Source organism: Simochromis diagramma, unplaced genomic scaffold (assembly GCF_900408965.1).
Source record: "Simochromis diagramma unplaced genomic scaffold, fSimDia1.1 OVJJ01000474.1, whole genome shotgun sequence".
NCBI lineage: Eukaryota > Metazoa > Chordata > Actinopteri > Cichliformes > Cichlidae > Simochromis > Simochromis diagramma.
The window spans coordinates 34222-46564 of record NW_024387298.1 but is presented as its reverse complement, the minus strand read 5'-3'; the positions used below and the strand labels follow the sequence as shown (position 1 = coordinate 46564).

The following is a 12343-nucleotide window of genomic DNA, read 5'->3' as shown; positions in this document are numbered from 1 at the left end:
CTGATCCAGCAGCTATCCATCCAGCATCCAGCATCCATGAATCCTACATACAGTCCATCAGACAGGGTGACTCATCCATCCGACAGCCATATCCATGACATCCAGTCCTCATCTATCCGCATCTATCCATCCAGCATCCAGTCCATCATACATCCTCATCGATCCATCATCTATCCTCCATCAATCATCCGATCCATCAAGCCGCATCCTCATGCCATTCCAGACATCACATCCATCATCTAGCCATCCATCCATCATCATCCTCTCCCATCCATCCTCCACTCCAGCGCGCCATTCCCATGCCCAGCATCCATCCTCATCCTACCAGTCACAACAACAATGGTGGTATTTTTGTCGAACGAAGGCTTGTTACTCAGACTGAAAAGTCTGCTTTCATGGCTCGTTAACATCAGTGATGACTGGGCTCAACTGGATTTCAATCACTTCTGTCATGTCATTGAAGAACGTGGGTTCAGCGACTCAAGGTCGTCGGTTGTTTCAGAGCTGGTTTTGGAAAAGTGTGAAACAGTTTAGTGACGTTTGTCAGAATGATTCCGTTTAGTTATATCCAGGACTGGAAACCAGAAACGCCACGACTGGGTTTTAACATGGTTGAGTGTGTGTCACAGATAACTGACTGAAGCAGGCGAGAAATCCACACAAGCTCATCCTGAAGCTGGAGCTCCTGACCGCCAACCGAGATCATAGGATCTAGGAGCGGGGGACATATGGATCATGAGACTATCCCAGTATTTCTCAGTGGGACCTGGTGCAGTGTTCAGTTTGTTCCTCTCACGCAGTGAGAGAGTTTCCTCCCAAATGGGATTTGTGGATGCAGATCAACTCCATTTTCCCCCCAAAAGAGACGCGGGATGAGCCTCAGCTATGGCGAGTGTTTTCACCTATCACAACGAACCTCCTGAATGGGGGTAAATGAACGTAAGAGCGGCAGGACGCCGCACGTGCCTTTTAGTTTTCATTAATGAACAAGGTAAAGCACATCTTCGTCACCTCCTCTCCTCTCTGACAAATGGCAGGTCATGGGACAAACGTCACGACAAGAGACTAATTGATGATGGGTCCAACCTTCCGGAGCTCAGCTATATGTGATTGGCTTCCCTCACGAGCTCACCAGATCTCTGTGTTTCCCTTAACGACTGGAGAGACACATTACAGCCATCTCTACCTTTTTCCAGGTAAAGGCACAGGGGCAGCGTTCTAAGCTCCGCCTTCCCTGATCCTCCCTCGCGCTCCAAGGTGTCTCAGCAATGTGGGCTGATCACAGATCAACAGGAAACACTCTCTGCCACGCTGTGAAATTGGCCAGAAGCACCCGTGACCTTACAGCCTCTGTGACATCATCACTGGGCTTCTTGGTGTCTGTTTTTCAGCCCTGGTGCTCATGTTGAGCAGTTTTTAGTCTCCCGTTGTGGCTGTTTTGGTGGGTGTTTTTTTAGCCCAGGTTGCCCTCGGTGTGTCTCCTGCACCTGTCCCTACCTAGGTTTGTATGAGCTTTGTAAGATATTGTGTCCCTCTGAGGTTGTCAGAGATTTTTTGCAGGCAACGATTCTGCTCTGAGATTTAGTGGCCTTGTGTTTGGTGCTGCTCAAGATGGACTTCACTGGGACCATGTGGTCCGCCGGTGAAACGTGGAGGAGGACAGAAGATGGGTGAAATGTGTAGCTAAGTGGGGGAGGTACAAGCCGAGGGAAACAACCTTAACCGAGGAGTGGACATGCAGCGACGGAGAACAAGAAGGGAAACACATCAAGACGGAGGGGAGGGGCGAGGGAGAGGAAGGATAGATGAGCGGATGCGCCTGAGTGGAAGAACTGGCACTGGTTTTCCACACCGTCCTTGTTTATTTATCATGTGAAGGAAGATTCAACACGCCCTCAGCAACAGAGCCCACACACACCGGCCGAATCCAGCAGAAGCACACAACCTGTCCTGCAGGAAGATTTGAAAGGATCTGAGGTGCAATGAATCAAGTCCTGGTCGAGTAAAATTTTCTGGCCACAACGTGGATCCACTCCAGCGTCCCTCCCGAGAATGCAAAATGCGTGGTGACAGGATTAACATTGCTTGTCCCTGGATTCACAATCAGCTTTTTTGGAGAAAGCCTCATTAAATCGAGTTTTGAACCAAGACCTTTAGTTAAAATAATCTGACAGAAAGATAAAGTTAACATCTTTCCTGTGTTTTTGTACTCTCAACTGACTTTAACGTGAAGGCTTCCAGGACACTTCATATTGATGAAGACCTCAGTGAACCCGCTCTGGCTCTTAGCTAAGGGTTGCCACCTCCCTCAGCACGAGGCCTTAACAACAAAAAAAGCCGTGGAGACGCTACTGTTACCACAGTGACCTCAAAGCAGCCCTGTTATTGGTCACAATGACGTCATTAAAGGCTCACACAGCACAAGCACGTGGACAGGGGCCAGTTATTCGTTGAAGCTGGGGCAGGACCGCTAGGCGCTGACAAAGCACACCTGATGTCACCAAGCCACTCCACCGTGCAAAAAAACACAAGAGCACGGCCCCTAAATAGAAAAAGGGATAAAAAAAACTGTAGTTAAAAGCCTGGGAATAGAGTCAGAATGATAGAAAAAAAAAGACACAAGTAAGTGCTCAGAAAACTTCAGACATAAATTAAAAAAAAAAGAACGAGTGAAAAAGGAATTGTAAACATATTCAGGCCTTAAAACGAAAGTGACGCTTGCTGAGTACGATCTCAATGTTAAACCATCAACGACAAGAAAACAACATAGACCTGGAAAGGGATTGTTTATGCTTCGGTCAAATGAAACTGTAGGAAAACGAAAAACGGCTTTCTGCGAGAATTTTCAATTGCACAATTTCAAATCCTCAGATGAGGGCCGTCACGACAAGTTACAAACGATAGAATGATGTCTTTCTCATCTCCGCGATGAAAGGCGTCACTGAGGGAATCAAGCACACCTGTTGAGCCAAACCTGTTGCCAGCACTCTCATCGTCCCCCGGCAACATGGATATGTAAATAGGGACCTCGAACACAATATAGAATGATTCTGCAGAGAAGCTGCACGGTGGACGTGGTTGTGTCCCTCCTCCTGTCCCGTGCCATAATACCTGTGCGACACGAACGGACAATTTAGCCACAGCCTCAGAGAAGATGGTGGACCACAAAAAGTTGCTTCCTGCTCAGAGGTTTCAGAGCAGGAGCGGGGTTTAACGGTCTCGCCCCAGATGTCCAGAATGCCTCTCACTGTGTAACTTTCACACAAATCTGACAATGTACACATAGCTCACCGACGATAGCCACATGCAAGCTGGCTGCAATACCAGCACAGCACACTGCACGTGTGGGCGCGGTGAGTGTAGCTCGTGACACTGCGGGACTGCTAGGGAGACCTCGGCCGTCATCCACCACAAACATCTATTACCATGACTGCTCCTGATCAACAATCCGCCCGTGCGGTCACATCCAGCTCTGCTCACAGACCTGGCTCCAGACTCACCTCCGTGTGCCGCTCAAACCCGTGTCCACACTCTACACTCTGACTCCTCATGTACACACTCACACACTTTAGTTTGGCAGCAGGTTTTTTGATTTGTAGGCAGCCACATGTTAGTTTTACTTATGTTATTTGTGACGGTCCTTGGTTTCTTTTATGAGCCTGACATTGTTATGTTTTAAAATATAACTCTTGGGTTAAGGAAAACCCTGTTTTCGTTCTAGATAAGTCCTGTGACCGTCCTGCTGTTCACTCCATCGAGGGTCCCAGAGCCCAGTGAGGGATCTAATCTCACAGCAGAACATTCATGAAACACTCAGATCCTGAATCGTTTGACTCTTTTTGAAGTGAGGATCGCAGCTCTGTCTCTGAGCTTCTCCTGAATGAACCGTCGCCCTCTTTAGTGGAGCCCAGAGTCGGGCGCCTACAAGAACAAGACCACCGCATGTTGTCCAGGCTGAGGAAACTGGGGCTCTGCTCTAGGGAGATGGTGAGTTGGTTTGGTGGAAGGTCTGACTCATCACAGGTGACTCTTGGGGTCGCTGGGACCTGCGACCACATGAAGGGGCCGTAGGGGTCCAAGAGGGTTTTTGTGGGGGGCGGGTCAAGGGGAACGATTCGGTCCAATCTCAAAGACTTGATGCTTACAACCACAATCACAACCGAGCAGCCTCCAATGAAGGAGACGGTTCACTCCGTGCTATCTGCTGAAGCGTGACAGAGTGGAGGACTTCCTGTCAGGTCACCCGAGTGTACGACCGTCCTCTGCTGTGGGATGAAGTCGCACCATTATCCAGTGAAGCGGCCCGTAAACATCACAGCTGAGGAACCATCAGACTTCCTGTTTGCTCCTCAGCATGAATCGGTGAAGCTGCAGGATCACCTGCTGCCCTCACAGCTGCTTCATGTGCAGGTGAGTGCGCCAACCTGCTGGACCGTCTCACCACCAAACAGCACAGAACCTTTCAAAATCTCTTCATTTCTAACAGCGTCTCATCTAAAACCAGCCCGATTCTGTCTGATGTTTAACTCCTGCTGCTTCTCATCAGCTGATGCAGTGTCCAGTGTATTACGTACAGCTGCTAAACTCTTCATTAAACTCACAGTCCAGCTGTTCTGACATTTACAGTAAATTATGTAGAATAGAATCAGAGTCAATGGGCGGGGCTTAACCCACATTTTAGCCGATCACTGACAGGGATGGCGGTGCAGACAGGAAATGACCGTTCGTCGTCAGCATCCTGCCTCCATTTGGTCCGAACCACAGGAGCGTGTCATGGGTCAAAGTCTGGGCTCATGTTCTCATTTATGAATATCTGTACGAGTCTGGCTTCAGACAGCGCCCTCTGTTGGCAGTTAGACAAGCACAGGGTCAGTGGGGGCTGGACTTCATCTAAAATGATGAAGACTCGTCCTGAACGAGTGGAAAGCTGGAGGATCCTGTTAGTCTGGTCTGTTGGAGTTCAGGTTTCCAGGCCTGGAGTCCTGCGTTAATATAAAACCTCTGGCAGAACAGCTGGATGAACTCCGGTGTACACAGGTGTTCATAGACAGCTCACCTTTCTTACCTCAAAGCACACCGTGTGCTGCACAACATTTCAATATTTACTGTTATTTACATTTATTTAGGTTATTGCAGTGGTGGTGTGTTATTGTGGTGCTCTTGTTTTTCTCTCAACAAGTAACCAAGGAAATTTCTTTTCTTCTTTTAGTGTCCTCTCTCACCGTCCGTCTTCCTGTCTTTCTTCCCTCCCTCTTTTTTCTCCCTGTCCTATTCCCCCACTCACGTCTGTCCCATCTGTGATAACTTGAAATGAAATTAAATAAATAAATGAATAATAAAGGTCAATCAAATGGACCAATAGACAAGGCCGTGATGAAGTAAATCCGTTGGGCGTCTTGTTGACCTTCACAGATCAACTCTGACGGCTAAAGAACCAACACAGGCAAAAACAAAGACGTTTGATTTAAGAATAAAGGGTAGAGAAAATTATAACTGTCAGACAGATTTGATATTTTTGTAGATTATAAAGTTGTCCTTTCTAAACACCCACAAACACAGGACTGAATATTTACAGAGGAAGACGGACCTCACTCGAGTGATTATGAATTTATTGGACAAACAGACGTCGGAGAACGCTGAGCAGCAGTTAGAGTGTTTAAGGCACTTTACCAGCAGTGAGCACACTGAAAGCATCACGGTGTGAAAACTGAAGCTCAGACTCACACGGACTCCTAAAGCATCAGCTGAGGACAGAAGCTCTGTGAGCTTTAAGCCTGCGTTTCATTCACTGAGACCTGCTGCCACAGCCTCAGAGCCTCTGCACCTCCCTACCCCGCCCACCAGGTGGCGCTCACACTACAGAGAACCACCTGTGAACTGTTTTCTGTCTGTGGCGCCTCAACCTGAGCTGTGATTGGTCACGAAACATCCTACAGTCTGCTCTAAGTCACTCTACAACATTTACCATTAATAACCATCATCTTCATCATGCACGCCTCCTCTTCCTCAGAGCTTGGCCTTGGCCTGGAAGAAGCTCATGACGGCGTTGAAACACTCGTCTGACGTCCAGCGCTCCATCAGGCGCTCCACCTCGGCGTCGTTCACGGCGTGCAGGCGCTCCTTCTCCACCGAGCGGATCAGCTGTTTGGACAGAGCCAGAGACTGAAAGAGGGGCGGAGACAGAGAGGTCAGAGGTCAGATTAAGCTGATTCGGGGCCTGGACTCGTTTCCCTGCAGACACAGCCGTCAGCATCACTCTGAAGTCCTTCATACACAGAGACCAGTTTCACCTCAGAGCTAACAGGACAGTAAGTATTCAGTTCAGTTTTATTTATATAGCGCCAAATCACAACAAAAGTCGCCTCAAGGCGCTTCATAGGTACAGAGAAAAGCCCAACAATCATATGACCCCCTATGAGCAGCACTTTGGCGACAGTGGGAAGGAAAAACTCCCTTTTAACAGGAAGAAACCTCCAGCAGAACCAGGCTCAGGGAGGGGCGGGGCCATCTGCTGTGATTGGTTGGGGTGAGAGAAGAAGACAGGATAAAGACATGCTGTGGGAGACTGTAAAGCAGTAGAGTACTCGAGTAAGTCTGTGTGTGATTACGTTGCGGGGCAGCTTGGCGTAGGCCTTCAGCCGAGTCCAGACCTCCGACTGGAAGCTGCTGTCGGGGAAAACCTCGGTGACCAGCCGAGCTCACAGGCCTGAACCGCCGTCAGCTTCTTGTTGAACAGCAGCATCTCGCTGGCCTGAAGACAGGAGACAGTCAGAGAGCTCATGTCCTCTATGTCCAACCAGCAGATACTCACGCCACATCAGTGTTACCATTGGTTACAGTCATGTTTACTAACTGTGATGGTTTTAGGTCCGATGGTTTAAATGCTGTAAAATGTAACTAAAAATGAGGCAGCTTGAAATCAAAGAGATGAACTCAGTGTTTTCCTTTCATGTCATCCACAGAGGAACACTGTCACCGTACGACCTCACACACACACACACACACACACACACACACACACACACAAAAACGTCAGTCCTAACAGCTGCCTGCAGTGTGCACAGGTTACCAGCAGGGGGCAGCGTTCATATGAGCACTGCCTCTGTGACAGTGTGTGTGTACCTTAGCAGCACCCATGAGTTTAGGGAAGGTGTAGGAGGAGCATCCCTCGGCGCTCTGACCCAGCTGACTGAACGGAGTGTGGAAGGTGGCCTGAGACACAGAGGCACAGCGTCACCACCTGGAGCAGGTCGCTGTCACGTGACCTGAAAAGGTGTCTTTCATGGAAACTGGACGTTAAATTGTTCATTAACAATAACAATGAAGCTCTGCATCAACACCCAGCATCAGATAAATGAGGATAACACAGGTCTCTTATTTTTACTCACTGAAACCAGGAAAACATTAAATAAAAGGTTTTCTCGTAACTCTTTTTAGTTTAATTACGTGTCGTTTCCCTTTTAAACTGAGATCTGCTGTCCTATACCCGCGTCAAGACACATATCAATCACATCCTGATGCACGCTCGACCGTCCAGGTAAGTAAATCTCCAAAAGTTGATTCTGTTCATCTGGACGTGTTCAGTGGGAGAAACGTTTCGTCATCATCCAGGCGACGTCTTCAGTCTCAGCTGACTGCAGGTTTGCAGCCCACTGAAGGAACAATGGGCTGGGAGGTCAGTTCACTGATCATGGAAGCCTACATCCACATGAACAGACTCCAGAGAAATACAGACAGGAAATGGGACCAATTGTGGGAGTCAGTAGGAGGGGGGAGGGCACGGTCAGATGATCGTGTCTCACAACAGTTATGCATAGTTAGTGTAAGAAAATGGCTGTTGTGCATTTCTAATGTAAACTCGTGTTTCAGCAGAAACCCTGTAGGTGATGGAGGGAGATGGTGTTTGCAGCACTGATAATCATGCTGCGCTGCAGCGCAGTCAGAACAAACACGCACAGCAGGTCCAGCTGTGACCACAGAGGCAAGATCATCATCCAGGTGAGGAAACACACCTGAGTCTGCACTCAAACATCCTGAGCCTACGAGTCAAAGGTTTCACCATCATCATGTGACGTCTTCTCTGTGTGTTTGTGTGTGTGTGTGCGCGCACCCTCTCTGTGGCGTAGACCAGGTCAAAGAGGCCCAGCACAGTGACAGACACGCCCACAGCCGGTCCGTTCACCACGGCAACCAGCGGCTTGGGGAAGTCTATGTAAGCGTTCACGTACTTCCTGCAGAGAGACAGAGGAGAGCTTAGGGTTTCAGGTTTGGCACCAAATAAAACATCCTGACTGTGCGAGGCGGGAATGATTCAGGCTGATCTCTCCTTCAGGGCAGTTTGAGGTTCAGAGGTCAACAAGGAGACGACCTCACATGATGCAGATGACGGCGTGCATGCAGAGCCACTGTGATCCACGCTATACTTAAGGACATGAATACTTTGGTACTTTTACTCGAGTACAGTGGGTTTCCTGCTGCTTCCATCATGAACACTCACCTGAGCAGATCTGCACCCCGTCTGGCCATCTCCTCCACCCCGTTCTCCGGGATCTTGGTGAAGTTGGTGAGGTCGTTTCCACTGCAGTAGAAATCGCCGGCGCCTGAAACGTGAGAACGAAGAGAACACGCGTTCACTTCAACACGAGCCTGAAGGTTTCAGTCGGAGTTTAGTGCCAGCGAGGACGGACGCCGCGTTTCCTCAGACTCATTCTCACCACGAACAGCAACAATCATTCATGATGTTCAGTAACATCTGCAGGCCTGATGATGAGCCAGAGACGTTCACACAGCAGCTTTATTCATTTGACTCTTCTTCCTGTCAGTGGTTTGTTCTGGAAGCTCACAGGACCTGACACACAGCCCTGTGTGTGTGTGTGTGTGTGTGTGTGTGTGTGTGTGTGTGTGTGTGTGTGTGTGTGTGTGTGTGTGCGCGCGCACACCTGTAACGACGGTGATGACAGAGTCGTCCGTGGCCGCCTGCTCCAGAGCGGCGATGATCTCGTTGTACATCTGACAGGAAACACAGATGTAAGAAAAGCAGGCGTACATGTTTTTGTTTCAGAGTAGCTTCGGTCTGAAGCGTGGCTGACCTCGGTCGTGATGGCGTTCTTCTTGGCCGGTCGGTTCAGTTTGATGGTGGTGATGTCATCCTCCTTGGTGACCAACAGCGTCTCGTAGGTCGCACCGCTCCCAGCTGGCTGTGCGCTCACCTGGGCGGAGCTTCCAGTCTCTTCCTCCACCAGGTAGCCAATCAGGTCGCAGTACTTCTGTCGGGCTTCATCCTAACAGATTCAAACCAAAGAGGAAAGAACACAGCAGAGCGGCCTGTTAGCATCAAGAAGCTAAAGGAGGAGCAGATCTGTGAGCTCCGAGCGCAGCGACGCTCTTTCAGGAAAGAGCGTTAACCTGAAGTCCCGAGAGAATAAAAGACTTCCTACAGACAGCTGAGCAACGACCCTTCATCATTTATCTCCCTGCTGTGTTTGTACCTGTGAGATGGAGCCCAGAGACTTCCACGCGTCCCACTTGGCCTTGTTGACAAAGTCCAGCATGCCGGGTTTGGGAGCGTTGCAGGGACCCTGGGTGGCCTGAGCGAGGAGGAAAAGGAGGAAGAGGAGCAGGTGAATTTATACTGAAGTCCTTCATGAACCCACACACCGGGACTTTTACACCGGGGCAGAGTTTTGAGCATCTCTGTCATATGTGTCGAGCTCGGCTTCATGTTAGCACTCCGACGAGACGAAGCAGCTGTTAGCGGCACACGCACGACTCCAGCCAATGACAGGAGATCAGCACGCTCCCACATCTGAACGCTGAGCACAGTTTTACTCACGTCTCAAACCGGGACGACAGACTGCTGAAGAAGGAGCAGAAGCAGCTGCTGACCCCACAGCTGACCCCACAGCTGACCCCACAGCTGACCCCACAGCTGGCCTCTCAGCTGACCCCACAGCTGGCCCCACAGCTGACCCCACAGCTGGCGTAAGAATCTGGCAGGTGGCAGCAGTGAAGCTCAGTAACAAGATGGAGCGACTTATATTTTCCTTCACTTCCAAATCTAATCAGTCCCACAGTAACACCAATTAAATTAGTTTTTTTTACACTGAGGTTACTGAAAATTAGACTCAGTTTTATAAAGTTTTCATAAGTATCATTTTTTTAAGCCAATACTTTTTTTTTTTTAAAGGAGGACATGATTTTTTTTTTTTTTAAAAAAGGTTTGACAAATCTGGATTAACCAATTAAAAACCTGCTTTGAAAAGCTCCACGTGAGAAATTTCCAGAACACCAAATGTCTGAATGTGGAACATCTAGAACGTGTGGAACATCTAGAACATCTAGAACGTGTGGAACATCTAGAACATCTAGAACGTGTGGAACGTCTGGAACGTGTGGAACGTCTGGAACGTGTGGAACGTCTAGAACGTGTGGAACGTCTGGAACGTGTGGAACGTCTGGAACGTCTGGAACATCTAGAACGTGTGGAACGTCTGGAACGTGTGGAACATCTAGAACATAGGTGTCAAACTCTGGCCCGCGGGCCAAATTTGGCCCGCAGCCTAATTACATTTGGCCCGTGAAGCCATACCAAATTACTATTAGAGCTGGCCTACTGGTATTATACAGCTAATATATATATTGTTTAGTATTAAGCTTTGCTTGTTCCATATTCAGTTTTTCAGCAAAACTTGTTTGAGTCCGTAAGAAAAGATTCATTCTTATATCTGGAGGAAGTTTTTTTTTTCAATAAATATAAATGTTAGCCCGCGACTTTGTTCCAGTTTTGAATTTTGGCCCACTCTGTATTTGAGTTTGACACCCCTGATCTAGAACGTGTGGAACATCTGGAACGTGTGGAACATCTGGAACGTGTGGAACATCTGGAACGTGTGGGGAATTGGCACCTGTTTGAAGAGAGCGTAGATCTTCAGTTTGACCTCGTTGCCCGGGTCGTCCTTCAGCGTCGACAGTTTGCTCTTCGCCTGCTCAAACTGCTCCACCGTCACACCTGAAAACACGCAATGACATCATCACCAAGAGTCCCCGATCGTCATCGTCATCATCAGTACATGTGCTGTTTGAGCTCCTCAGGGCCTCTGAGATGAGCGTGGAGAAACTTGTTGTGAGATTCTAAAATCCCAGCAGAAATAAACATGATACAAACCTGTTCTGGGCTCTGTCCTCTCCGTCCCCATAATAACACCTGTTTATAACTCACTGTGCTTTGAAGGCTCTTCTGCTGCTGTGAACATCATGGATGATGATGATGATGATGATACTCACCCATCATGGGATACGCTGTGGTGTGAAACTTCAGGCTGGGAATGTTGGATCGGACTGAGCTGGAAACAGAAGCACACACAGTGTTTACAGAGCCAATCATGACTAACCTGACTCACACTTTCACTACAGCTTCACCCAAACAGGCGCAGCTCAGTGATGAAGACTATTGCTGTGGCTTCTTCGTCATTTAAGAGCAGAACCTCCATCTTCAGTGTGAATATGAGCTATAACATGCTAGCCCAGCTGTCTGCTCACCTGTGACCCGCTCACTGAATGAACAGAGGATGAAGCTGAGCCTCATCTTCAGGTCATGTCTGAATGTGGAGCAAAGGTCGTGGCTAGCTGCAGCCATGCTAGCTGCAACCATGCTAGCTGCAGCTAGTTGCTTATTTAACAGCTGATATTTCGCCGCTTTGAGCGCGAGCAGCGCACCTGTCAGCTTCAGCCCGTCTCTGTGTGACACCTGAGTCTGACAGGTGTCGTTAGCTGTCAGGTAACCACAGACCCTCGACACTCAGTGCTAACAGCCATGCTATCTGTTAGCTTCCTCCAGACTTTTCTAACTACAGTTAGCATCTAAACTTCTGATTCCGCCTCAAACACCCCGCGGGCCTCCCCGGTCATACCTTGTTAATGTGACACGGCGCCAGACAGCGGAGCACCTGAGGGCGACGCCGGCCATTAAAGCGCAGATCCGGGGGTCCAAGGTTCGGGAGGACGGGCTAAGGCGGTGAAGGGTTAACTAGCGTCGCCACAGTGGAGCTAATCAGCAGCTAACATGTTTACATCGCTGCTCCCGCCCACGGCGTCATCTCCTGCTCTCCCATTGGTTAAAGAGAACTGCTGCATGTCTTCCTCTCTCTCTGTTTCCTGTCAGTCCTGACTGTATCTATGAAATAACGCCAAAAAATAAATAAAGTCAGCTTCAACACAGACTGAGCTCACGTGATTTGATTTGATTAGTAACAGAAACTAATAAAATGGACAGACTGTATATAAAAGATGGCTGTAGCGCAGTTGTGGAGCCTCTTGCTGCCGCCATGTTGCTTTCTGTGTCCAG

The 12343-nt window shown here is 48.9% G+C and overlaps 1 protein-coding gene across 1 annotated transcript; it reads right to left on the bottom strand.

Moving 5' to 3' along the window:
• Positions 1-5592: 5592 nt before the first annotated feature.
• LOC120716537 (enoyl-CoA delta isomerase 2-like) lies at positions 5593-12103 on the bottom strand. Its single transcript, XM_040004057.1, is given in 13 exon segments — positions 5593-5863; positions 5915-6162; positions 6609-6691; positions 6694-6751; positions 7123-7212; positions 8111-8231; positions 8498-8600; positions 8940-9009; positions 9090-9281; positions 9489-9587; positions 10905-11008; positions 11284-11342; positions 11910-12103. Coding segments are annotated over 12 exon segments (1191 nt in total). The 5' UTR covers positions 11966-12103; the 3' UTR covers positions 5593-5863; positions 5915-6006.
• Positions 12104-12343: the final 240 nt, after the last annotated feature.